This window comes from Penicillium malachiteum, assembly GCF_028827825.1.
Source record: "Penicillium malachiteum strain IBT 17515 chromosome Unknown utg000003l:1.0-4950554.0:1.0-4952489.0, whole genome shotgun sequence".
NCBI classification, from domain to species: Eukaryota; Fungi; Ascomycota; class Eurotiomycetes; order Eurotiales; family Aspergillaceae; genus Penicillium; species Penicillium malachiteum.
In genome coordinates, this window is record NW_026643096.1 from 3,164,526 (window position 1) to 3,191,169 (window position 26,644).

Genomic DNA, 26,644 nt, shown 5'->3' on the forward strand with positions numbered 1-26,644 from the left:
GACGAACCATTTCTTATCTCTCTATGATGGTGCTTCCATGTAATGTATGTGTGCCCGATGGTACAATTGTTATGTTTATGTTATTTGTTCGGGGAGAGGGATGTAATGCATGTATGACTTCCACGGCGTTGTATTTGTAAATATGATGGGGTATTTCTTTTTTGATTTCTTATGATGGTACAGATGAATGGACTGAAGTGTCAACTGGTTAGATCTAATTTCCAATTCTCACGTACTAGTAGAGGTCATGAGTAATTTCAGTCTCATGTTCTTGAATACAATGGATTAGAAAGACACGCGAAGAGCAGGAACAGGCGCAAATGGAAGCTATAATGATTATATACTGATCATCCATCTAAGCAGCTTGATTCTTCGAATGCACACATAACGCAATTCCTCCCAAGACCAAAACCAGGCCCAACCACGTCTCCTTAGCAATAACCTTGCGCTCGACGTACCATTCCCCAATAACCGTGAATAAGAAAGCACTCGAGTTGGCAAGCGGGACAGTCAAAGAGAGTTCTATGAAGAATTAGCCAAAATCAAGACATACCATCCAACCACATATCAAAGGCTTACCATGTTTTCCAACAAGCAAAAAGAACCATATACTCCCAGTCAAATTAATAACCAAAGGAATAGAATAAGCCGGGGTTCTCAGAAGATTAACAACGGTCCAAAAAACAGAAACAATCTTCATCTTAATCCAAGATTGCGAAGCAGGTCTTCTCCAAGCTGGTAAAGGCGCATCATCAACCTCCGTCTCAATTTCCAATTCCGCATTAAGTTGTCTCGCCGCACGAGTATCCTCTCTCTGTCTCTCCTGACTCCCACTCCGTCCTACACCCTCATCCTCGCTTTCGTTCTCTGAACTAAGTAGTTCTTGTTCTTCCTGAACGGGCCCTTGACCCTGGCGCGATCTTCCACGTGTTGTGTTGTCGCTAGATTGCTTCTCTTGTCGGGCGTTGAAGTCGGCCGCGGCGCGTCGGATAAAGGGGGTTGTGAAACCCCATGCTACGCCGACGAGGAGAAAGGAGAGGACGTAGTTGAAGACGGAGGGTGCGGGTTCGGTGGGGATACTGGCGTTGGGGTCCATGGTTGTTTATGGAGGAGTCAATTAGGAGGTATGAAGTTGAAGTTACTTGGAGTTGTGTCAGTGGTTATGATGGGTGGTCCGAGCGTCTTGATAAGATGGAGTGGATATACATGGTGCAATGAGTTCTATTACTACACAGTAAGTACATAGTTGACTAAGTGGATAAATAAATAATCTATATTCTATTTGAGCGAAGATGGAATCAAAGGTCTTGGAAGAATTTCGAAGTATGAGAATACAGTTGGGATTATTATAGTGAAGAACCTCAGTAGTATTGAAGATGCATGCTATCATCTATGCATCAACTGGATTGCCTCCCCCAGATAAAGCTCCCCCAAACTCCGAGTCTCAACTTGAACCATACTGCAACAAGGAGGACAACTGCATCCCGGATGATAAAAGTTGATGCCATACCAAATCGTCCTCAAAAGATAATATGCATAAATATCCGGCTCTATCCACGATTGATACTTAACATCAACATCTCTTGCCTGACGATCCATTTCATCAGCCTCTTTATCGACGACACCACGCAATCTAATTCTTCCAATTTGCATAGCAATCATCAAAAGCAGTTCAGGCATCACCCCAGTCACGAAGAAAGAGGTCTCGAAGCCCGATCTTCATTTCAGGAAACCAGAGATGTGTTGATATGGCTCTTTTGTAGGCGCATCGTTCGAATCTTTTGCGGTTGGGTCTTTTGGCGGAGGCACTAGGTTGATGATTTGAGATTGAATGTTGTCAATCAACTTGCCGAGGTTTGGGTCATCGAAGGGATCTTGTGGGGTTACTTCTTGTGTGCCCACCAGCTTTAGGAAACGGATCATGATTGTTCTGAGGGTGTCCAGGGCAGTTATGATTTCTGCACGCTGGTGGTAGAAGGTTTGAGGATCAAAGGACATGTTTGAGTGAGGAAAGGAGGGTAATTGCTTTCAGGTTTTGGGTTGAGTTGAGAGTCAAGGGAAGAGGATCATATGGAATGAAGAATTGGATGTTATGGAACTTGATATTTGATATTTGAGATGTAAAGAACTTGGATCATACTTCAATATGGACTCAATAATTCAATAATTATATTAAGACTGAACATGGTAGTAGGTCCGATCATCTCACCTCAGCCTCCTTTTACTATTTGATACCATGCTTGTATACTATGAAAAGAACTTCTTTCTTGTACAAACAAAGCGAATCCAGAGGAATTAAAGTATGTATTGAGATATGATAGGAAATAAGTTAAGAAAGAATGTCACTGCTGAAAACAGCGTTGAAGATGTTAAAGACAAAGAGACCTCTAGCCTGGGCGAGTGTCTAGAAAAAGAGAGATTAACAAAGAAGTATAAGAAAGAGTAACTGAAATGGGCACCAACAAGAAAAACAGAGTGCAGAATAGGAAATCTAATCCTTGTCACTCATTTAATTCTTCTTAGAAGAGAAGCGAGCGAACTTTTGCTTAATCCCTTCTGTGTTCCAGCGCTTGACTCGGAAAAGGTAATAAGTCATAACCGCAATGAAAATATTGAATGCGATGTAAGCCCAGACAATACCAAAGTTTCTCCATCTTTGGCTGTAGTAGATACCAGAACCAGCGATATACTGATCCGCAACAGTGACGGAGCAGTACTCACAACTCGAAGTTGCGTTCTTGTTTAGTACTTGGCCACCAGCTTCGGTGGCATACTTTTGCAGATATTCCCAGCATGTCTGACCAGAGGGAGGGTTGAAGATAGACAGTTCGTCGCTGGAGCAAACAACCTCGCGTCCGTGGACCTGTGTACTGGCCATTGCACCAGTCCAGTACGTGAAGGGCGAGACACGGTACATGAAAATCCAAAAGCCGGGCATGTCGGATGGAGGTTGCATGACACCACAGAAGGTAAGTGACATGGCAAAGAGCAGCACGACAATCGCGCTAGCGGTCTGAGCATCCGGGAGAGCGGCAATAGCCATTTGTCCGAATGTGCCAGCGTAAATAAAGAATTGAATACAGAGGACGAGGACGGTGCCCTGAGTCGCGGAGCTTGGAATTCCAACCACAGCGTAGAAGTAGCAGCCGAAGATAATTATACCGGTGATGACCATGTATGGGACCTCCACGATGACTTGAGCGATCAAGAATGCTTTCCAGGAGTAAGCCTTGCTGGGACGCTCACGGACCTCGTAAAGCGATCGTTGAGAGACGAAGAGTGGCATTAACTAGAGACAAGTTAGTTGATATTTCTTGAATGGGTTGGAGCAGGGAAACATACCTGTTGAACCAAGGAAGTAAAGATAGTACACAACATGAACACAGAGTAAATAATCGTCTGCATTCCCTGGAGTGACGTCTTAGCCTGGTAGAAGGAGAAACCAATGAACAAACCAGCCGCGATACCCAGTCCCCACTTCGAGACGATGTAAGAAGGTAAACGCCAGTACTGTTGAAATACTCGATAGGTGACCTGGTACAGCTGGAACCAGAAAGGCATGGCGAATTCAGTAAGGCCTTCAGTGGAACTATCGACTGGAACCTTCTCTTGCTGATCTTTGTGGATGCGATCGAGCTCAGTCTGGACTTGCTGGATTTCCTTGCTTGCTTTCCAAACATCGAACCAGTTCTCACCCTGGGGATTACATCCAGCGTTGACGACATCAAGCATGTACTCGGCAGGGTTCTCACTGTCTCCACACTCGCGGGCACCGTGAGACTCGAAGTAGTCCAGAAGAGTTCGCGATTGTTCTCCGATCGGTCCGAAGTAAACGGTCTTTCCACCTCGTGCGAGGAACAGAAGTTGATCGAATTCCTGGAAGAGGATAGCGCTAGGCTGGTGAATAGTGCAAAGAACAGCTTGGCCGTGCTCGGAAAGACGACGAAGGAAAGAAACGATAGACCAGGAGCTTTGAGAGTCGAGGCCACTGTATATTCAAATTAGCACATATATCGCAGGCGAAAAAGATACCACAAAATCTTACCTAGTGGGCTCATCAAGGAAAAGAAGAAGCTTGGGTTTTGCTGCCAACTCGACACCGATAGTCAGGAGCTTACGCTGCTCAACATTCAAACCTTCACCAGGAACACCAACGATAGCCTCGGCGAACTCTTCCATTTGAAGCATACGGATGACATCCTCGACGTAGTCGTATTTCTCCTTGATCGAGACACTGGCAGGTTGGCGCAACATAGCACTGAATCGCAAAGACTCACGCACGGTAGCAGTCTCAAGATGAAGATCTTGCTGCTGAACATAGCCAGTCTTGCGTTGGAAACTTGCATCCAGACCACGTCCATTAACAAGCATATCACCAGTAACAACACCAACAGAGGTACGGTGGGCCAGTACATCCAGAAGAGTTGTCTTACCAGCTCCACTAACACCCATAAGAGCAGTTAGTGTTCCTGGTTTAACCCAGCCAGCCACATGATCCAAAAGTCTGCGGGGTTCGCCCTTGATCTCGATATCGTAGCACACATCACGCCAGGTAAAGATATCAGTTTGAGGCTGGATAGATCCCATGCCATGCTCGCCCTCTCCTTCCGAGGTAGCCTGTTCCACGGGCTTCTCCTCCACAGTCTCGACATCCGAACTATTCTTATTGAATCCCCGACGCAGGTAGGCAGGCTCATGACCACGACGGAAGACCAATGCCTCGGCGGTGCTTGTAGTGGATGAGTTCAGCTCACAAGCGATGAAGTAGATTGCCATAAAGCCAACCAAGAAGGCACAGAGGATTCCAAAGTTTCTCCAAACATGGGAGAAGGAGTATCGATAATTCAGGTAGATGTAACGATCACCATTGACGGTCAAGTCACCGGCCACGGATCCAGCTGTGCTACAGGAAAACGCATCTCCGCTCAGATCTGCGTAGGATGGAACGAATGATGAGCAAGGGAATTCACGTTCCATGGAACTCATTCGCGATCAAGATCTCGAATGCGTAGTAGATTGGATTGAGATAATGAATCCACTCGAACCAGGGGTGCATTGATGGAACCGGTAAGACAAAACCTGTGTAGACGACGAGAGCCAGAATCATGACACCTGCTAGACCCATCGCCTGAGAGACCGTTTTCGTGATAGCTGCCAGAGTTCGGAAGACAGCGCTCATAACGAAGGTAATCATAAAGGTGATCAAGAAATACAGGAAGAAGTTCCCTGCCTTTCGTTGCAGACCTACAAGGAAGTAGAGGATAATATTGAAACAGACCGCAAGTGCAAATTTGACCGGTATATCTGCGATAACACCAGCAATCGCTTCCGTAAACGGGTGATAAAAGGCGTACGAGTTGTGTTTTTCGATGATTGGTCGTTGTGCGTATAAACTGTTGATTTCAGACATGGCCGTCAGTGCGTTGAGAAGAACCGCGAAGAACAGTGCTGCGCCTTTGGAAGTAAAGCCCGCAGTACTGTCGGGAGCATTGTAGAAAACAGATCCAATGATAAGTGCCATGATAATTTGACTGATCACAGTCGACACAGTCGATGCAGCATCATTCCACAATCTCTGGTAAGCACGCTTCGTGTTCAATTTGATTTGCATGGGAACACTGATGATGTATGGAGACTTAGGCCGGGTGTGCTTGGCTTGATGTTCACGCTTCTTTTCTTGGAATTCGATGACAGCAGCAGCATCATCACTCACGGGGAACTGCTCTTCGTAAGCGGCAATGTCATCCTGGAGCCGCTTGTATTCAGGTGACTTGATCCATGCGGCCTCAAAGTCTTCCGGGGTTCGGGGAACCTGAGACTCCATGCCAGGTTTGGCCTGACGCTCTGAAGGATTGGTGATTGAAGTCAAAAAGTCTCCAGTAGTTTGTCTGGGAGGGCAATGCCAGCCTTGGTTTTCGAAGTATTGCTTCGCAGCACTTGCAGGCCCAAAGAATACCTGGTGACCTCCATAGAGAACGATGACTTTATCAAAGCGGTCGTAGATGCTTTGACTGGCTTGGTAAGCCGCTACAGCATGAGCAGAACCAGTCAAGTCCGAGAGTAAGCGAAGAGACTCAACAAACCGTAATGCAGTGGCAGAGTCCAATCCACGGGTAGAGTTATCCCAGGCTGCTAACGGAGCTGCCGAAAGTGCCATCTCAGCAATACTGACACGCTTTCGCTCTCCACCCGAGACACCACGAATAAAGTCATCTCCCACGCGAGTGTTGTAAGTGTGGCTGAGTCCAAATACTGCCATCACAATTTGTGCCATGTACTTCGCGAATTCGGCGCGGCTCATGCCCTCGAATCGATGAGCCGGGGTTCGCGTTGCTGCTGCATGCTCCAGGGTCTGGCCAACGGTGAGGTGAGGGAAATGGCGATCAACCTAGATAGATAGAGGAATCAGCATGATATCTCTTGAAGGATACAAGTCAAGGTTGGATAAGACTACCTCCTGGTTATAGACCACTTCACCCTTGAACTCCTTGACCATTCGACGTTGAGTAATACCTGGGATCATCGTTAATCATTCTGCACGGCCGGAAAGCCGGAAAACAGTATAGATGAATTGATACTTACCATTGTAGTGGATAACGCTTTCCTCGCTCATATCAAGACCATGCATTTCTCCACAAATGGACTTCAGCATGGTACTGCAGCCCGCTCCAGGTCTTCCCAGGACAAGCAATAGCTCTCCACCCTTGAGCAAACCATTGAAATTCTTCAGAATGCGCTTGCTAGGAGTCTTCCGGAATGCCTCTCCAATACGGAGGGGCGCCGTGAGCATAGACGACACTGTCGATTGAAACTGCAGCTCCGAGCCAGATCCATAAATATTGAGATCTTTGAACACAACTCCCATCTTCTGGCCGCGCTCGCGCTCGCGGCCAACATCTTGCATGGCAGCGACAATCCATTTCTTCAGGTCAAACTTTCCAGATTGAGGGTCCAGCAAGGGATCATGTTCGGCGACAGAGGCAAGACGGTGAGCTTGAGCTGTTGATTGGCGTCGAGACTGCTGAGTAGCAATACGTGTAAGAGTATCAACTTCTTCGGGCTCGATCAAGTTAATAGGTTCATAGGTAATTTCATGGTCTTCCTCATATTCATTGGGGAGCTCCCGAGGGAGCTCCTTCTGAATCTTGTCTTCCTCTTGAGAGGAGGCCGACATGATGGAAGTTCCAAAGTTGGAGTATGAAAATTCCAGCTCAGGAACAATAACAATAGAAGTCTGGGGAGAGGGGGAAATAGGCTTCATTTAATGATTCATGACTATAACTGTAACGACCGTTTTGAAATAAAGAAAAATTACACAGCAAAACTTAAATGAACGGCCAAGACAACCTCACAACTAGTAAATTGTGACAAGATGTGACTAGCGAGTTGAAATCCAGTGTTTCCGGAAGTTCTATTGGAATAGTGGATCACTCGGGGGTCCGGATGGAGGAGGGAGATCATGACCGGAGTATCGGGGTGCCGGTCTAAGCCGGAGTAATTGGATAATTTGGAAAGGAGTCAACTTCAATTGGTCCCGGACCAAGCCAGATCCGGGAATTGTGGATCAATTTCAGATTTCTTGATCCTTGATGGCGTAGGAAGATCAAAGATCTGCATTATAGGAATGTCTCATTGCGGTAACTAGTTAACAGTTGCGCTGACTAATCGCAGATAGGGCCACCTCCACCATGGACAGGGCTCCAGCTGCAGCCCTAGATACCCACTCAAGTGATTTGTGCACATACGGGGTACTGAGTAGTGAGTATACTGACTCTGTATATGTCAAAACATTAAGAACCTTGACATTGATATAAAGACCAATTGGGATGAAAGGATGAAAAATGGGAAGCTTCCTTGTTGATCACTACGTCAATCATGCATTCATTGTTTACAAAGTACAAGGTGAGGGGAACCAACCGCATAGCTACATCATGATGTGGCAAGGCTGGGCATCAGGATCCTTCCCAGCCCTGAAGGACTTCAAATGTTGGAAGCCTAAAATCATAATCTCATAATCTCGCCGGGAAGCCACTATTTAATTTACATTATAATGAAGTTTCACAATCTTCAAATGCATCTATTTTTACGCTAAAAGTTATGTAACATCAGACTCCTCAGTCCCCTATTTCAATAGAACCCCCAGGGCCGTTTTATCGGCATTAGTGGCCCACCTAAACTCGCAACCCTAGAAACTTATGTATAAATCGGATCCTGATATTCCCGAGCCTGAACATTGAAATACATGTGAAAATCCTAACAGGGCCCACACATACGTACCATGCACCCACCCCTTTTTATTGATCCTTTCAACTGGAAGATCTCGGAGATATTTCAAGGAGCCCTACATGATTCAAAGAGAGATCTCGAGTAACGTACCTAAAGGGGCTCAGGCCGCGAGCGGCATCAAGTTCGTTCTGGGGCATACATAATTGTACAACACGCTAGTAGTGATCGACAACTAGTATTAGATCCACGTGCACTGGGATCATGATGCTCCTCATGTAGTACTCCGTACATGATGTACTTATCTGATAGTAAGCATATGCCATGCGATTGATCTCTAAATTTTAAAGGTACATTGATGTAATTCAAAATGTTCCTCCGAACAAAATTTAGGTTGCATAACTCTTCTCAGCCACAGCCTGCGCCAAAGATAAGTGCATAAGCAGCATAATTATGCTGTTCGGGTGGGATTCAACTGCTCCGTGTCCGTCCCAGTGTCCACATAGGGGTTTTAATTTACGCCCCACGACAATCCACAAACGTTCGGTACTCGGAGAGTTCAATTGAACCGGCCGTTATGCTCCATATTATTCTATAACCTGAAACACTCGACCACGTCTCGGCTTCTAGAACTTCCAAGTTCCTGCACATGTAAGATATCGGTGCTTGGAATTCCCGGGTCCACAGATACCCGCTTTGTAAGCGGCCATATTCCAACATCATGATTGGACCGTCAAGATTTGTATGAATAACCTTCAAGTTGGACACTTAAATTCAGAGTTTTCATGTGTACAATTTATTCTCTGGAATAGAACTGAACTTGAATGGAACTCACAGATAATCGGTAGAATATTTGCAAACTTGAGACCTGAACTATTGCCCACCCTCAGATGTCCGAGTCCATGTAGTATATTGGAAGCTGAGGTTTTCTATACAATGCAGTATAGAAAGCATTTGGAATCAAATTTATTGCAGTTCCTGGTTAAAAATCTGGGAAAGTCAAATCTCATTTTTCATAAATATCACAGATTGAGGACACGGTTTCCACTGCTCCTGTGTATTACTGCCCTGTAAGAAACGAGCAATGGGTATGTGCCAAGGCCTGACTATTCGGTAGTTTTATATGGAGTGGAGTTCTTGCGACTGAATAAAGTAAAAGTTTTCAAATATCGTTGGAAGAGAGTAAAATCTTCATGGATGTCACGTACAGGCCGTATGAACTTGAACTGCAGATATGCATCAACATACAAGAACCTCCTGGACAGCACACTTAAGCACGCATGACGTAGAGATTTAATCATACTCACGGAAATATTCTAGCAGTCCAGACTTGACAGAGATAAAGTCATAATCAATTGAACCACTCCGATCTCTCATTTCTATTTTGACATGGCGTTCCGAGATAAACGAGTCGCCATCGTGGGCGGTGGTCTAGGTGCTCTGGCATTAATGAACGTTGCCCTCACCTGCGGTATGACCAACATCGAGATTTTCGAGCAGGCTCGTGAGAATGGCGAAGTTGGCGCAGGAGTCGACATAACAGCGAATGCGAACCGGGTTCTTGACGCCTTCGGGTTAAAAGAGACCTTATTGCGATACTCCTCACCCAAGCTACCTTATTTCATGGAGTACCACCACTACAAGTCCGGCGATTATCTCGGCCACATCGAAGAAGCACACGAACCACATGCTCGACTTATTCATCGAGGTCATCTCTTGCAAGCGTTGAAAGAATTCCTACCGCATGACAAAATACACTATCATAAACATCTTACATCGATCGATGAAAACAAGAGCCCGGACCCGATGTCGGCACCGTACACATTACATTTTGGGGATGGATCAACCACCGAGGCGGATATTATTATCGGAGCCGATGGGATCAAGTCAAAAGTCCGGAGGGAAATGGGCATTGGCGATTCGCCTAATTACTCCGGTCAGGTTGTATACCGTGGTTATGTTGATTATAAGGATTTGCCTGAGGATACGGCGAACCTTCTTCGGACTGTGGTCAATTTTCGAGGACCTAAACGTCATATTATATGCCTTCCTATCGGAAACCAATCTACAAAGACGGATCGAATCGGGTTTATTGGGTTCATGACGGAGTCGCTCGAAACTTGGGATTCGGAGAATTGGGTATCTCGATCTGAGATTGGCGATCTTCAAGATCATCTTTCGGAGTGGTGTCCTCAAGTGCAACATATCATTCATGGGCTATTCCAGAGTTCGCCTGATGGGTTCATGATGAAACAGGCGCTTTATGTTCGAGATCCAGTTGACAAATGGTATAAGATGAAGGATGATAAAGAAGATGTTGGTATTGTCCTCTTAGGAGATGCAGTTCACTCAACTCTTCCTCATCAGGGTTAGTAATTCCCAATTTCCCAGGCTATGGTAATCCGTGATTAATTGATTACAGGTCAGGGTGTAGCTATGGCTATCGAATCCGGTGTTGCACTAGCCATAGTTCTTGCGAACTGGCAAAGCAATGATCTTCGGGCTGCGTTCCAATTCTACCAGGGTATACGCAAGCCCCGTACGGATGGAGTCACTAGGACCAGCTACGAGGCTGGAAAACTTGGCAGCTCAGACGACCCGGATCATTTCAGTGAAAAGTTCAACCCGGACGCCCTGATGAAGCGGATGGAATGGGTCATGGATTATAATCTGCTTGAGGATTTGCATGCAAAAAATAATGGTCGCATGACGTTTAAAGACTCCTGGCTCTCATGAAGATAGCCTGGATGACACAATAGACCCATATAGATGTTTTCTGCGAGATGATACAATTGACAAAGACGCATGTGCAGTGATTGAAAAGCTCTATAATTTGGCTCAGGATTTAGTCCCTAGTAAGAAAGATCGTGGCCCACTGGCATCAAACGGTGGGTTGGTTAGAACTGCAATTAATTTTCGCCTAAATAGCATCTTTCATTGAAAGAAAATGATAAGCTTAATTTCTCTGCATCTCTTATGACGAATGATAGGCTTTATTAAGAAGTACGAAACAGACATGATGGAAAGATGCCAAGTCAAGACACTAAGACACTGCATGGCTGGCTCCTTGCTCCAGAAGCTCACCTTCATCCACCTCCTGCATGATCTTTACCCCGGAACTAGTCCCAATACGCATTGCACCAGCCTTGATCATGCGCAGACAGTCACCCGCAGTCCGAATCCCTCCACTCGCCTTGACCTGACACCCATTGTCAAAACACAAGGTAGACACAAAATGCATAACTTTGACATCCTGAATATCAGCGCCACCGCCACGGAATCCGGTGCTAGTCTTGATGAAATCCACCCCAGCGGTACAGGACACAATAGAAGCACCGATGATCTGGTCTCTGTCCAGCTGAGAAGTCTCCAAGATAGCCTTTAGTTTGATCGGATGTGGTGCCGCCTTGCGTACAGCCATGATGTCTCTGTAGACTGCTGAATAACCCCCATCCTTGAGTATGGGGTAGTTGATGACCATGTCCAATTCACCTGCTCCGTTTGCAACGGCCTCTGTAGCCTCTCGCACCTTTACGCTGGTATCATGCGTGCCTTCTGGGAAACCGACCACGCAAGCAACTGCCGTATTCGGTGCATCCTTCAGGTTCGCAGCGGCGCGGGCAACATAGTTCGGTCGAACACAGACACTAGCGAAGTTGTTTTCTATGGCCTCTGCGCAGAGCTGATCGATTTGCTCTGGTTCGGATGGTTCGGCGAGGAGCGTATGGTCTATCAATTGAGGAATGTTTAATGGGATCGGCGGCTGCGATGATGATCTATCGGGAATGCGTTCTTTCAAACTGGAAATCAGAGCCGCCCAGTCGGCATCATTAGAGGGTACGGCCGACATGCTGGATTCTCCGCAATTTCGTTGTTCGGTGACATCCACGTCACCGGATGGTGTGGTTTCAATGTTCCAAGCACTAGCGTCTGTGTGGAGGGGCTGAGAGGGGTTTGTCACGTGAGTGTTTTGTAGGTTTTATCATCATGACGAGTTGTTGATTCATATTGACACGATATGAGGCGGCGGGGAGGTGGCGTTGAGGCTGGTACTGGCGAGATAGTGGCTATGGGTTGGTATAGCAAGTGATATTCTCATATATGCACTAATCATATTATCTTATCAGAAAATCGATTCAAGGCCATGCTGATAGAATATACTAGGTTATTCTGACCAATTTAGGCTAAACAAGTGATTTAAAAACAGGATAGCATTAGAAAGTGGATATCCATGCGTGTCATTCAATAGTATCTGAGACACTATACGATTATGTATGGAGATCATATCCAGGAGTATAACTCTGTTCGAAGAACCGGGCTCTTCCAATTCTCGCGATGGGTATTTTGGGGAGATTTTGTGATACTATCATCGACAGCTGCGGCACTCAGGTCCTCGAATATCGTCCACCCTTCCAATGCGCCTTCCTGGACCTCCCGGGCCGCCGCCGCCACCACCGCCACCACCCCCAAAGCCAGAGGAACCGGAGTTTCCATCACGGGGATTGCGGGATCCAGATGATGATTTAGGGCGATGGATATTGAACCGTGAGTTCTGGGCTGCGGCGTATGGATCAAGCTAGGAATGATGACATGTCAGCATCAGCACAGCAACGCGCAAGGCAGATATGGATAGGGATAAACGAAGAAGGAAGTGATCGCGTAATAAGCTGGGAAGTAGATTCATACCGAGAACAGGCTCACGATATACAAGCCAAGAAAGACATAGACACCTTCGAAGAAGCGCATCAGACGAACCGAGAACGGCGGGCTGTTAAGAGTCAGATGAGGCCACACAAAGTATCTTGATCGGGTGAAGGGTCTATTATCAAGTTACTTACCTTGATAGCGCCTGGCCATTTGAGAAATATGTTGCTTGGGGCTTTTGGGAAGACATGATGTGGGTTGAACTGGGATGATCAATGGATGAGGTGGAGTTATGGAGTTGGAGCACGATAAGGACCCGCTGCCAGGTGGTTACCGGATCTACCCACCAGTTGGCTCGTACCCATCTGGATAGTTTAAATACTAATAACCATGTTCAAGACACATGTCCTCCAGTACAGTAGTTAGTAGAAATTTGTTCAAAGGCTGATTCCTAATATAAAGCACTGTGTAGAGTCATACTAAAAACAAATTCCAAGATCATTGCATGTTCCTTTCTTGCATTTCAAACAGGAGCTTACTGCGGCATCTGATTCATATACTACACAAAGATCAGCATGACCAAATACGCAGACAAGGGTGAGAACACAATGGTATCAATAGCTTGAGCTTGAATTGAAAGGTGGCAAAGTTGCCGTTTGCAATGTCGCATTGTCTGCTTGCAAATTGCTGTGATGAGGTATTGTCATCATATAAGGGCCTGTATCCCACTCTTCAAACACACACACACACTCTCTCTCTCTCTCTCTCACTCTCTCCCCCTCTCCTTCTCTCTCAACCTGTTCTTCAGCCATCTCCATAATAATCTTGTTATCACTTTTATCGGTTTTTTACTCAAAATGCATCCCAAGGATTGCGACTGTGGCCGTTGCGATCCACCGGATTATTGTAAACTGCTTCAAGAAATCCACGATTTGAAAGATCTCAAACCGCTTGAATATCGGCGGAGTGTGTTTGAAATAAAACAACAGCATGAGGAAGCAGCATTGAGGAGAATCCTCTCAACCGGACACAATGTATTGTATTTGCGAGACGATGAGCCCCAATCCTACTCCTTTCCCATTACCCCAGAAGAAGAGGTGACGGCCATTTTGTTCAACGTCCTCAATCGGTTCGAGGAGGGCGGGGAGTATTTCACTGCGCAGGAACTCCTAATTGCATCAGCAGAGCTGATCCATACGGAGAAGCAAAAGCTACTTCCACAGTACCGCCTCTTGTTGCTGGTCATGGGAGCTTGTGTCAACTTTTCTGATTTGGAACATGTTCAGTCGCAATATGGAGCGTTGCTAAAGACACGGGTATTCAACGGCCCTGCCATTCAAGGCGCCCGGCAGCTCCTCAACGAGCTGGATCCTGCCTACACGCTCTGGCACCATAAAGTGAAGGAGAACCCTGACGGGTGGTTGTTCCATTTTGGTGATAATGGCACAGCCACCCTCATTGTATCTTCAGAGGACCATCACGCAAGAGCGAGTCCTACGGCGAATGTGGAGATGAAGGATATGCCAGACTGCGACGTCCGAGACATTATGGCGTCTAACGATGCACCGGAAAGGAGGAATTATCCCAAGGTTTTCAATGCAAGAGGTGGAAAATACCAAGGCCGAGTTCGACCCCCTTACTGGCCCGTTGCATTGGCAAGTGATGAGAATGGCTATCGATATTTGTCGGGCGAAGTTTTGGATGATATTTTGCCAGGATGGCGCTTGATCATCGATATTGACAAGAAATATCTGACTCACTACACCATCAAATGGGATAACCTTTTATCGAGCTTGAAGGCATGGCGGTCCAGCGAGAAGGAGAAACTTAGATTGCGAGGAATTCGGGAATGGCCCGCTCCATACAGTGGCCAAAACGTGGGACATGGCCACCCAGACAGTCCATCGGAGGTTTGGCATGACGTGAGAGATAGGTTGACCCGAAAAGATGATATTGACAGCGAGGGCCAAGCCAGCAAAGTCGATAGATCATCGAAGAAGAAAACACAGACGCGCTCAACCCGTCAGGGAAACTCTCAACGGGATCCAACCACCTCAACTCGTTATGAGTCCCCCTTTCCTGGCGTCAAAGGTGCACTCGCTACAGCCAGCGGCGGTTCAAATCGTTTGCCATCTGGAGCTGATGAGGATGGTCATCATGACTTAGAAGAACTCAAGTCCGTGATCTTGGAAGAAATGCGACAAGGTGCGGAGATCATCAACAAGCGACTTGATTCAATCGAGAAAGGAATGCGTGGCTTAAAGGTTCGTGATGGAAAGGAGAGGCGCTCAGCATCGCCATCTCCACGAACTTCTGCGTCTCCTAGACGAGGCTCAGTGGCTCCCAGCGGGTTTGGAGCATTGGCGTCTAAGAATTCGGCGCGACGTGCTGGATCCATATTCTCGGAAAAATTGGAACCTAGTAGTATCTTCAACTCCGAGTCAGCGAGACAGCAGTCAGAACCATTTGGCAATCGATAACGGAATATGTCACTGAAGGGGGTAAATTCAAGTTGATCAAGGCCATGTTTAATGTTTTGTTGAAATTAAATTGGTGTGTATTAGATTTATGATACAAGATTGATCGCTACCTAATGAAATTTGATTAATTGGACTTGCAGTGTATCGTATTCCATAGTGTACTCCGTAGAGAGTGTCGAAGTCCAAGTCAAATCCAGCGATGATCGGGAAGATCACGTGCCGGAGCTTGCAGCTCAAGGGCGGAACAGCCACCAAGCTTCAGCTTCAGCATCATCATCATCTCATCTCCAGTCTTCTTTCCAACGTACTGCTTGCCTCATTGCAGTGTTTAATACTGTGATACTCCCTAGCCATCTCATTTCTTTCTTCTTGGACCCCCAATCAGCTTTCCGCCCGCTGTCGTCATCATGTCTGAGACCTTGTTGAAGCCCGAGAAGGACTTCTCCAAGGACGCTGACAAGCTTATCCCGGAGGCTGAGGCACTTGCTAAGGTGGGATTCAGGAATCGTCTTCAGATAGGAAAACAAAGCTAACATGTTATCAAGACCGATGTGCAGGGTGCGATCGATAAGTTGTTGGTCTTGGAGAAGCAAGCACGACAAGTATGTCTCCCCGGTATCTCGAATAATGGAGATTCACATTAACACGTTACACTTTCTATTGTAGGCTTCGGATCTGGCCACTACATCGCGTCTTTTGATTACCATCGTCACCGTCAGCAAGAACTCCGGCGACTGGACCCTTCTTAACGACCAAGTCCTCCTGCTCTCAAAGAAACATGCCCAGCTCAAGCAGGCTACAACGCGTATGGTGCAGGAGGTTATGAAGTTCTTGGACGATACCCCAAATCTGGATGTCAAGCTTTCTGTCATCGAAACTCTGCGAACAGTTACCGAGGGAAAGGTAAGCCGACCTATACCATCTCAGCTTTGGGCGATGCTGACTGTTGCAGATCTTTGTTGAAGTTGAACGAGCCCGCGTCACACGAATCCTGTCGAATATTAAGAAGTCGCAAGGTGATCTCACTGCGGCCGCAGATATCCTCTGTGAGCTGCAGGTAGAGACATTTGGATCTATGACGAGACGTGAGAAGACCGAATTCATCCTAGAGCAGGTCTCTTTGTGCATTGAACGTGGAGACTGGACACAGGCATCGATTCTCACTCGCAAGATCAACAAGCGGTATTTCAACCGTAAGCCGAAGAAGAGTGCCGAGGAGATTGAGAAGCTCCAGAAGCAGGCGGAGGAGCGAGAGAAGACCCGTGGTCCTGATGAGCCTCCAATGGAGGTGAATGATGATGTGACTGATCTCAAGCTGCGCTACTATGACCAGCAGATCATTCTTGCCAACCACGACTACAAATACCTTGATGTGTGCAAGCACTACCGAGAAGTCTTGGACACCGAGGCGGTTGAGAACAACCCAGAGCAATTGCGCGCGGTAAGTTTAAATGATACGCTAATGAATGGAGAAACACTAACAATGACTGAATAGTCCCTCGCACGCATCGTCTATTATATCGTCCTGTCTCCCTACGACAACGAGCAGTCAGACCTGTTGCACCGCATCCAACAAGATTCGCGACTATCCCAAGTCCCCGAGGAAGCCCGTTTGTTGAAACTGTTTACCATTCCAGAGCTTATGCGCTGGCCCATGGTCGCAGAGCAGTTCGGTCCTCACTTATGCGGCACCGATGTGTTCGACGCCCAGCCCAAACAGACTACCGACAACGAGGCCAACCGAAGATGGCAAGACCTGCGCAAGCGTGTCATCGAGCATAACGTCCGGGTGGTCGCCAAATACTACACTCGTATCCAGATGGGCCGACTGACCCAGCTCCTGGATTTGACCGAGGAAGAGACGGAGAAGTACATCAGTGACCTGGTCACCTCCAAGACTATCTACGCGAAGATTGACCGTCCTGCTCGACTCGTCAACTTTGCCAAGCCTCGCGATGCAGACGATGTGCTGAATGAGTGGAGCAGTGACATGAAGAGTCTGCTTGGTCTCCTGGAGCGGATCGATCATCTCATCACCAAGGAAGAGATGATGGCTCGTATCCTGCCGTCTCGCGGTGAGAAGGCCAAGGCTCGTTAATTGTGATGATTGGGTATGTGGAGTTTGGGGATTACTGCCTCCGTGTAATATATCACTGGTAGACCCTTATGAAGAATCCACTGCATGTGGTATGCTTATGTAGTCTTTACATTACTAGTACTAGTAAATGTTTCCGGTTTCAATTTTTTCAAGATGCGTGATGAAACTAAACAATCCTTCGAGTGACTTGGAGCACTACTGTCCACATGTGCATTGATTGGTAACCCTGAAGAGGTCAACTTGAATAATGCGCTGTAGAAAACCTCCAGGTAGTAGTCAAAGAGGGCCGCGTCTAAGGTATACGTACCATCATGATCTGAGAACTTGAGATCTACATACTACATCCATGGTGTGTTGATTACAATGCAAGTTCAAGTTATGTCACACGGTGGATGTACCAGTTGAAAATCATGATGTATTTGCATTCAAGTTCATAGCTGCCAGTGACAGGAGTCCAAGGACAACTGCAACAAGTCAAGGTTCTTCACTTTACACTGGGTACACCGACAAGACGGATCGCTATAATGCATCCGCTCCCAAACTCCCTTCAGGATCTGCTGCTCGCGAGTATTCCAGTAATCAATACTAGCATACGCCCCAATACCCACCTGCGCATCAATGACATCCGCCAACTGATCCATCCTACGAGCATTCTCATCAGAGACATCGGTGATAGATAGTCTCCCAACCTGGACGAGAATCATACCTAGAGCACCAGCCAGGAAATCAGGCGCCGTGACAACGAGGTTAGGATCTGACCGTAGCAGGTGGATCAGTTTGATTAACACGGCATGCATATCATTAGCCCTATAGCAGAAACAGATGGGCGTGGTTGGCAAGTACAGGACTTCTACTTTCAGGAAAGACTTGCATAGATGGGCTGAGAGGCTGATGAGGTTATTGATGAGGGTTTGGCCTGATGTGTAATTTTCTTGTTTGTAGTTTAGGGTCAGTTTCCATTCGGCCAGTTTGGTCACGAATTGGTTGCGTAGTCGAGGGAAGTTGGTGTAGATGCTAGTGATTGAGGAGAGGTCATCAGTGGGCACTGGCATTGGACCATCCAGGCACATGTCAATATCTGCCACTGAGATATCCATGAGATAATCCATTTTGAATCTTGGGGTCAATAAATGCTTGGGGTTCTCAAAGAGATTCTGTACGTGTAAGATACTTCAGAGTACTTGAGGATCACAGAAGACAAGAGATTGTTGATGAGAGTAGTATACAATGGGTCAAAGATGGGTATTTATGCCAAAAGACCCTCGAGTAATCATGATGAATGCCCTTGGTTCATCTGAATCATCAAATCCATTGTTGAGAAAACAAAGCTCATAATGCAATAAATAGCTCTATTGATCTATATTCATGTCAGAACAAAAGCATTTCCGCGCCACCAATGCTTAAAATGGAATCCCAAATCGAGGAAAAAAAGACTCGACCGAGGCTCCAGGTTCAAGTCTTGGACTCGAACAATGCCTCTTTGTATCTATATGCAAGACAATGTAAACAAGACATTGTCTCTATTTCTATCCCAAAGAAACCCACGTTCAATGCTGAAAGAAAATGCTAAACCCCCAATAAAGACAAAGACACCATTGTATATCGTGGGTATCATCTTAAAATGGAACATCCATGTCATTCACATCTTCCTCCTCCTCGGGCTTAGCAACACCGTTAGTCTTCTCAAGTTGCTTCCGAATAAACTGCACCGCAGCATCCAGATAAGGCCGCTGACTTGGTACAAAGTGACCACCAGGGTGCCAAATCACATTTCCTTCCTTCTCAGGATCTCCCTCACAAGCATCAACCAGCGCTTGGCTCCTCGAATGATCCACAACCGCATCCAAGGTCCCGAGAACATGCAACACAGGCGTCTGGATAGCCGGGTTCTCATAGAACCCTCTATACCGTGCTCCCGGCGCCCGGAACCCACTATAGCAAACTGCGAACTTCAACGGCGGATGCGAGAACCCCGCTGCGCCAAATGAGGCAGGGAACTGAAGTCCCTTCTCTTCTCCTTCACCTGCTGCGAAGTGCGCAAAGGCTTCTTTCCGACTCGGTTCTAGTAGTGAAGCCACCATACCTGCCATTGCGGCGCCTTGCGAGAACCCAATCACACCGTCAAAGGGACCCTCCTCCTTAAGCACTTTGGCGACACTTGCGAGACCATCTTCCATGCCAGTGTACAATGGTGGGTTTGCGGTGTTGGAGCGGCGCCACCAGCCGTATGCCTCGATTGATTCTTCCGTCTCTGCTGTTTCGGAGGGCTCATAGCCCGGAATATCACTGGGTTTGAGATGAATAGGACCCGTTGGGTAGATTGCGGAGACTTCGTGGAGAGGGAATGCTTTCTGGAGGTGTTTAATCAGGGCGCGACTTTTCGCATGGAAGAGGTTTCCCGATTGCGTGTAGCCGTGTAGCATGAGAAGTTTAAGGGGCTGGCGCGCCGCGGCCGGGGTCGGAGCCATTGTGAAACACTGGTATAGATTGAATTCCTGGAGGATTATATTCGTGTTGGTACAATCCCACCAGAATTAAGGTAGATCTATAGTGACTCAATGCGGGGAGAATCAAGTGGAATTGTGAAGAGTCGAAATCAGGGCGGAGCGCGATAAGCGATAAGCAGCGCAAGTAAAAAACGCCCCTCGGTCCCTGAATGCATTTCGTCACATCAACAAACTACCGCATATTTCAAAGGAATCATCTTTTATTGGTTCTCGATATGGCTTCTCAAAGCAACGCCGACAGGCTCCAGCAGCTTGATCAGAAGATGACCGCCCTGATTGAGTATGTCTTTACCTTTCCATAGAAACCCTAAGCAGCACATCGTCATGGTCATTGTACCTCGGATGGACCTGTCCTTCAAAGAAACATTGGGAAAAAAGAGATATATAAGACACAAAGGTCCCTGGGAACAAAATTTGAAGATCCATATCTCTCGCAAAACTCAGATATTCATACATGATTATAATATAGTGCCTTCGAGTCACTCCCTCAGGTGCAACCACCAAACCCACATCCTACAGCGTTCTTCCTCCTCGACTTCATCCGCAACTCGCACAAGATGCTGAAGAATGTCAACGCTGAGCAGTACGCCTCCGGTGATTCTGCAGCCAACGAGACCGTTAAAGAGGTTATTGGTCGTAACCAGTTCGCCAATCTACTCCTCAACGACTCATCCGGCAAGTTGTCGCTTATGACTGGTGGTGACCCATCGAACCCCATCGACTTTGGACCGGATATCAAAGCCAAGGCGCGATCTCTGACAGAGTAAGGAGTACCATGCATGTACCCTGGACTCTTTGTCTTTGATTCGAGTGTGCGTTGATGTTTGTTGATTTTGGACTTCGCTTGCATGATCTCATGAGCATTTGGAATTTATATAGGATTGGTTCGGATGTTCAATTGCAAGCGTGGGTTCTTTTATTGTTTTATGGGACCTGGATTCAGTTCTCAATGCCTGAATGAGAATAAGTATCTGGTTGATCTTGTTCTCTCATGACCCTGTCTATCTTTGTTTGATGCTTCATCTCTTGTCCTATATTCCGTCTTTACTACATGAAACGTTCGTTACCGATGTACTACCACGAAAACTGTATTCAAATTTCTCATCTAAATACGTGATCCTACTCTCTCAAGGACTTGTATGTATGTACTATGTGCTTCGAACGTTTGAATCAATTGATTGAAGGAGCCTATTAAGAAATCCCAATTTTCTTCAAATGTTCGTAATTGAACCCACCTGCAACATTTCAAATATCCCCAATGAAAAGGAAATCCAAGACAAACCATCATAGACCCTGAACATCAAAATTCGCCATCAAAAATGATGTCATGTTTGATGATCGGTTCCTGCCTCGATGATCAACGGGAAAAGCAGTGCACGGTTACGTAGCCCATATGAAGTGGATCCTGCAGACAAACTACACTCAATTGCTTTGCTTTTCTTCCACACCATCAGCCTCTTTACTCCACTGAACTTGAACTTGGTGGTAACGGGTAGGAGCGGCTTAGGCTGCATATGACGGTTGGACCTTGAGATTTACCACTTCATACTAGTACCCGGGAACAGGAAGAGGTCCTCAGTGGCCCTTTTGAAGTACTAGTATGCACATGTTGCATGTTGCATGTTTGATTTAGGCCGGTGGGGTAATTGCGTCTGTACCTACCCAGTGGTAGACTGGCCGTATTGGTATGGAACTCATTAGATATGAACCTTGGAGAAAGGTGCGAAATGGGGAATATTTGCATGCGATCCAATTCAAGTGTGGATATTTTGTTCACGATGTCTTGGATCGAAACAAGTTGAACGTTGGATGGAACATAATTATTTCTGGTATGTTAAGATACCGATAGATTATCAAGTCAATTGACCACGGAGAACTGATTAGAATATGAGCAGAGGATATTAGTTGTAGATCACACGTACTAGTAACGGGGTGGTAGAATTGACGTACTGGTAAGGCGTGGATAGCCTCGGGGAGTGTCGCGGGTGTACCTTTGTCCTGAAGCGAACATTCGGTAGATGCACGATGACATCTCTGTGCAATGTGATAAATGAGGGCTATGCCATCAATGCTATCAGAGGTCGAGACCTCTACAAAACAGTTTCAGTTTCAGGTTACCTCGAACAACTGACAGAGCCTAACTGTAAGGGTCAGACAAGACAGCTTGGGGGTTATGGTTGCCATAGAAGAGGATATAGGAGGATAGAGTTGTGGGGCATGTCTAGTTGAGTCTGGTGTTATGGGACTGCAGGCGTTGACGAGCCTTAGTTTATAGGACTACTACCGAAGCCCGAAGGGTGTCTTGCAGGGTCGTCAAGCTAGTCTATGAGGCTGGGTCTAGACTAGGTCTAGACTACGGTCTACGATACTACCGCCATCTACTGGCCAGGCCAAACTGCAACATGGTACAACTCAATTGAGAGATCCCAGATACATATAAATCAATAAATCAAATCAAAACGGCACATGCCGAGCGTTGCTAAGTGCCATCGTGTCAGATATCCGGAACTCCCTGAGCTGGATGCTGCGTATTGCGTTTTGCTTTTTTTTTGGTATCGTTGGTGTCGAATGCTTTTGGGGATTGGGCGAGGTATTCCATCTTCTATCTGTCATCACGCAAGAAATCATAAAGAAACAAAAAACGCTGTGTTTATTGAACAAGTCAATGCAAAACACCACAGCAAAAGAATAGCGTAGGGGCAAGTAAGAGTCCGGGTTAATTGGAACGAAGGAAAACAGATTCAAAAAGCCACATTTTGAGATCCCATTTTTTGATAGCGGATAGTAGTAGTAGGGTAGAGGAAATAAGGAGAAATAAGAGGAAGTAAGGTATGGAATCGTATCATATCATTGCCCTCCTCAAAGAAACCAACCCTCCACGGGCCAAATAGAATCACAGAATCGCATTTCGTCCGAGAGGGTCGTCCATTGAAAAAGGTATTGATTTGGTATGTGACATTTTGAACGGCGGTCTTTCGTCGAACCGAACCGAAGTAGTGCAAGGTCAAAAAAACCCGGAAGTGGTATTTTTCATCCTAAATGCTCCATGCTATTTCCCCACTGTGCGTTTCAACAAGACAAAATAAGAAGAGAAGTTATTTCGTAGCGTCTCGTTTACTTGCGGCGGAACGAGCAGCCCTCGGTCAGACGGGCCTTACCACCGGTAGGCTGGCACAGAACGGTGGAGCAACCGGCACAGATAACGACGGTCTGGGCGTGGGAGAAGACGGTGGTGATGGTGAAGCAACCGGGGCACTTGACGTCCATGAAGAAGGAGCGGGGCTGGGGCACAAGGGTCTATACAGAAAAACTCTGTTAGTATATTCGAGTGTATTCGAGAGGCTCGGTAGGGATCGGAGGTATATCTTCATCGAAAAGGATTCGAGTAATTGTGGTTTCGGAAGGATCGATGTATTTCGGTAGGTTGTTGCCAATTTGCCATCCATATCATCATCCCCCGTGGTTCCACAATACCCGTTTCCATAATCGAGAAGTTGATCGTGTGCGGGTGCGTATCGGAGATTTCGGTAAATTCATACCTTAAGCTTGTGCTTGCGGGCCTCAGCCTGAGGCGTGGGGTTGAGAAGGTCGATCGCGAGAACCTATAACGAAAAGAAAAAGGCTTAGGTTAGCGACCTGTAACCCAGAAGAATTTGACGATGTGTTGATGGCGGAGAAGTCCCCTTCTGGGGTTTCGTGCGGGATATGTGCTTGGAGAGGTCGAAATCGAGGGCTCAAAAAATTCCAGATCGAGCGAGACGAGCGAAAAGGGCGCTTACCATCTTGGCGATTAAAGATCAGCGAGGGAGTTGATGTATGGCGCTGATGGCGATGGCCTTGTGTGAAGCGGAATGGAACCCAGGAGAAGTTTGAAGGGATTTGTCGAACTGGGGCGGTCTAGGGTTAAAGCCCTCCACAAGGACTCGCTTGATTACCTCTTTTGGGTGGTAATTCGTGTGCTCCTCCCGCCAATCACACCGCCTGCTTATATCCATCCAATCTGATTCCACGGTTCTGCCACCACTTGGATGAGGTAATCACCAGAGCGGGCAAGCAGTCAGGTGCAATCTATACACTTCTTTCAATACTATATTAATTTTCTCATAAACATCTCACATTACACTCATATTCTCTATACACTCAAAGAGCAACCGTTGAAAAATATGTACTGGCTGAAAATCAAGATCATTACCACCCCAGATTCCGTTTTATCTTTTCCCGAAATAGTACCTTACAACCGTGGAGATCCCCGCATTTCGCCAATCGCAAAGCAAATCGCAGAGCTATACCGGTCGTGGTAATTAAAGTTGAGCCAGGTTTCACTCACGAACTCATTACCGATTCGAAAAAAGCTGCGCATATCGACTGCGCAATTTGAAAGAAGATCTAGTTGGTCTTCTTCATCGCGCCTTCAACTTGCGCCTTGACGGAAGTGCCATTCTTGCTATCTGTCTCCTCGACATACGGGTACTTGATAGTCAAACACCGGATGTCAATGTAGTCACAGATGGTAGTGATAACGTCAAACTGGAAAAACATCAGCGAAACGCTTTATCAATGAAGGGATAAAGGCAAACCCACCACAAAGCTACCATAAACCCCAACCGCCAAACCAAGACAAGAAAACACAAATGTCGTCTGTCCAGTTCCCTCGCCAAAAACAGGGCTGGACCAAAGACCGAGAACCGGCCCGGCACTGTCCAAAACTCCCAGAGCAAGAGGGTACAGCAAGATGTTATGGTATGGGAAACCCGACTGCACGAGATGTCCAACAATCATACGACCCACGGCGTAAGCGTTGATCAACCCAACATACATACCAAAAGGAATGGTATAGTTCTCCAAGACAGCCGGGTTGAGGTAGAGATAAGCGGGGACAAGGGTCCAGATCACAATCAAGGGCAACAAGCCACAAAGCGGCGCAATGGGGTCCAGACCCCGCTGACGGCGCACCTGCATGACATGCCAAATGCTAGAGCTGGTGGCGAAGAAGAGCATGATAGCTCCGTACACCAAGTACCACTTGGTAAAGGGCATCTCATATACCTGCTGCGAGATGAAGTTCGGCTTCGACACACCGAATGTCTCCAGCATGGGCTGGTGCCAGAAACTGCCACCGCCCATGTAGGCAGTGAATCCGTAGACAGTGCAGAGGGTAAGAATACCCTCCACAGGACCAGAGATGACACCCAGGGTGAGGATCTGAGTGTAGTACTCGTCCCAGGTTTGCACGTAGAAGGTCATGGTTGCTGGTGATTATTAGAGAACCATAGTCGGAAAGTCACAGGACCACTTACATCCAAAGAGACCCAGTATCGTAGCCCATGACTGACCAAGGTTCATAACAGCCGCAAAGATCAGAACACCTAATCCAGTGTTGCAAGCATCGACACCTAAACAATTAGTATTCGTCTATTATTCATACATGTTGGGCTCAGGTCCCGTTAACACATACTGTGATCAAAGAGTTCTCCCAAAGGACCACTCTGTCTCGTCCTCCGCCTAATTTATTCATATCAGTATATCGCATCTCAACAGAAAGTCCTTCAGGAAACTCACGCTTGCATGCCATCCACAGCATCAAAGGTCTGGTACAAGAACAGACCTATGGCGCAGCTCGCATAGACCCAAGGTGGACAATCCGTATCCAGGTTGGGGTTGTACCACATGACAGTAATGAAATTAATCACCACGAACATGAATCCAGTCAGGGTAATCTACGACAGTCAACACCTATCCTCAAGTATCATGATATTCCCACAACTGCGACGGCGCTGAACGAGGTAGTAGGTAGGACTTACGGCATTGGGACTACATGTTAAAAACCAGTTAGTCAAGAATTCAAACCCAAAAACCACAGTTCGTCATTCAAAGAATCCAGGTGAAGCTATAGCATGAACCTGAATGCTACAGCTAGACCCAATCTTGAATAATCACCGTAGCAAAGAAAGATCAAAAACTCACGCCATGCTCATAGGAAAACACCCAATAACACATTTATTATAGAACGGCTTCAAGATGTACCGACTAATCAACGAATGATCCACACCAGCATATTTGTAGTTGCGCAGGTTAGGCAAATGGTGTTGACGAATGTACACCATCTTGCGCGTGTAATGCGAATCGACGATTCAATTCTTCAATGCTGAATATCTTCGGATCGAGGTAAGAATAAGGAAAAAGAATGGAAATCGATTCCCCTATGCTGTTATGCGCGTGAAGGAGGTCTGGTCTGGTCTCGTCTCGTTTGGTTCTCGTTTCGTCTAGACTCGTTAACGCATATATCCCTGCTCTATGCGTAGTCGTACAAGGAGTTGAACTTGACTCCTATTCCAGGCTGGTAGAAAAGGAGGAAGGTGAAGGTTTAGAAAAGTAAAAAAAAAAAAAGTCGAAGAAAAAGCGCGGAATTATTTATGGGTCCCGTCGTTGGGGAAAACAGAGCGGGAAACGTTGATCGGCGAGGTCCAGGTGGCTTTCACGTTCCGAGGACAAAGTGGATGAAGTGGCCAATTTGGAGTGGATTAGAGAGGAATTTTGAGAATCATTCCCTTCTTATGCCATAATTCTATGACTCTTTCAAGTTGATCCTGGTCTATTTAGTCTATGTTTATTTTTTTTTATTTTTTTTTGTCTTACCGCCTTCGATATGACCCTGACACTAGTCCTTTACTGTATCTATAGCCTTAGAGACA

General features: G+C 46.6%; 12 protein-coding genes across 12 annotated transcripts; 4 read left to right on the top strand and 8 right to left on the bottom strand.

Annotated features, from left to right (window-relative positions):
• Positions 1–355: 355 nt before the first annotated feature.
• On the bottom strand, positions 356–1,096 carry N7483_007525 (uncharacterized protein; the record flags this gene model as incomplete). Its single annotated transcript, XM_057090962.1, has 2 exons — positions 356–522; positions 580–1,096. 2 exons carry the CDS (start codon positions 1,094–1,096, stop codon positions 356–358), a joined length of 684 nt encoding a protein of 227 aa, XP_056945703.1.
• A 623-nt stretch (positions 1,097–1,719) lies between these two features.
• Positions 1,720–1,998, bottom strand: N7483_007526 (uncharacterized protein; the record flags this gene model as incomplete). Its single annotated transcript, XM_057090963.1, has 1 exon — positions 1,720–1,998. One exon carries the CDS (start codon positions 1,996–1,998, stop codon positions 1,720–1,722), a length of 279 nt encoding a protein of 92 aa, XP_056945704.1.
• Positions 1,999–2,509: 511 nt separating this feature from the next.
• On the bottom strand, positions 2,510–7,174 carry N7483_007527 (CDR ABC transporter; the record flags this gene model as incomplete). Its single annotated transcript, XM_057090964.1, has 6 exons — positions 2,510–3,289; positions 3,343–3,988; positions 4,046–4,903; positions 4,971–6,388; positions 6,455–6,513; positions 6,583–7,174. 6 exons carry the CDS (start codon positions 7,172–7,174, stop codon positions 2,510–2,512), a joined length of 4,353 nt encoding a protein of 1,450 aa, XP_056945705.1.
• Positions 7,175–9,612: 2,438 nt separating this feature from the next.
• On the top strand, positions 9,613–10,959 carry N7483_007528 (uncharacterized protein; the record flags this gene model as incomplete). Its single annotated transcript, XM_057090965.1, has 2 exons — positions 9,613–10,591; positions 10,646–10,959. The coding sequence occupies 2 exons, from the start codon at positions 9,613–9,615 to the stop codon at positions 10,957–10,959; spliced, it is 1,293 nt and encodes a 430-aa protein (XP_056945706.1).
• Positions 10,960–11,266: 307 nt separating this feature from the next.
• Positions 11,267–13,117, bottom strand: N7483_007529 (2-deoxyribose-5-phosphate aldolase; the record flags this gene model as incomplete). Its single annotated transcript, XM_057090966.1, has 4 exons — positions 11,267–12,166; positions 12,632–12,799; positions 12,910–12,991; positions 13,062–13,117. The coding sequence occupies 4 exons, from the start codon at positions 13,115–13,117 to the stop codon at positions 11,267–11,269; spliced, it is 1,206 nt and encodes a 401-aa protein (XP_056945707.1).
• A 607-nt stretch (positions 13,118–13,724) lies between these two features.
• N7483_007530 (uncharacterized protein) lies at positions 13,725–15,347 on the top strand (the record flags this gene model as incomplete). Its single annotated transcript, XM_057090967.1, has 1 exon — positions 13,725–15,347. One exon carries the CDS (start codon positions 13,725–13,727, stop codon positions 15,345–15,347), a length of 1,623 nt encoding a protein of 540 aa, XP_056945708.1.
• A 407-nt stretch (positions 15,348–15,754) lies between these two features.
• N7483_007531 (proteasome regulatory particle lid subunit RPN5) lies at positions 15,755–17,445 on the top strand (the record flags this gene model as incomplete). Its single annotated transcript, XM_057090968.1, has 5 exons — positions 15,755–15,838; positions 15,893–15,949; positions 16,014–16,250; positions 16,300–16,788; positions 16,843–17,445. The coding sequence occupies 5 exons, from the start codon at positions 15,755–15,757 to the stop codon at positions 17,443–17,445; spliced, it is 1,470 nt and encodes a 489-aa protein (XP_056945709.1).
• Positions 17,446–17,876: 431 nt separating this feature from the next.
• On the bottom strand, positions 17,877–18,554 carry N7483_007532 (uncharacterized protein; the record flags this gene model as incomplete). The annotated part of the gene is made up of 1 exon (XM_057090969.1): positions 17,877–18,554. One exon carries the CDS (start codon positions 18,552–18,554, stop codon positions 17,877–17,879), a length of 678 nt encoding a protein of 225 aa, XP_056945710.1.
• Positions 18,555–19,061: 507 nt separating this feature from the next.
• On the bottom strand, positions 19,062–19,913 carry N7483_007533 (alpha/beta hydrolase; the record flags this gene model as incomplete). Its single annotated transcript, XM_057090970.1, has 1 exon — positions 19,062–19,913. One exon carries the CDS (start codon positions 19,911–19,913, stop codon positions 19,062–19,064), a length of 852 nt encoding a protein of 283 aa, XP_056945711.1.
• A 254-nt stretch (positions 19,914–20,167) lies between these two features.
• On the top strand, positions 20,168–20,719 carry N7483_007534 (uncharacterized protein; the record flags this gene model as incomplete). Its single annotated transcript, XM_057090971.1, has 2 exons — positions 20,168–20,232; positions 20,422–20,719. The coding sequence occupies 2 exons, from the start codon at positions 20,168–20,170 to the stop codon at positions 20,717–20,719; spliced, it is 363 nt and encodes a 120-aa protein (XP_056945712.1).
• A 2,347-nt stretch (positions 20,720–23,066) lies between these two features.
• On the bottom strand, positions 23,067–23,734 carry N7483_007535 (40S ribosomal protein eS27; the record flags this gene model as incomplete). The annotated part of the gene is made up of 3 exons (XM_057090972.1): positions 23,067–23,249; positions 23,492–23,554; positions 23,732–23,734. 3 exons carry the CDS (start codon positions 23,732–23,734, stop codon positions 23,067–23,069), a joined length of 249 nt encoding a protein of 82 aa, XP_056945713.1.
• Positions 23,735–24,338: 604 nt separating this feature from the next.
• Positions 24,339–26,056, bottom strand: N7483_007536 (aminoalcoholphosphotransferase; the record flags this gene model as incomplete). Its single annotated transcript, XM_057090973.1, has 7 exons — positions 24,339–24,479; positions 24,534–25,201; positions 25,250–25,345; positions 25,408–25,454; positions 25,512–25,669; positions 25,754–25,763; positions 25,917–26,056. The coding sequence occupies 7 exons, from the start codon at positions 26,054–26,056 to the stop codon at positions 24,339–24,341; spliced, it is 1,260 nt and encodes a 419-aa protein (XP_056945714.1).
• Between the last annotated feature and the right edge of the window lie 588 nt (positions 26,057–26,644).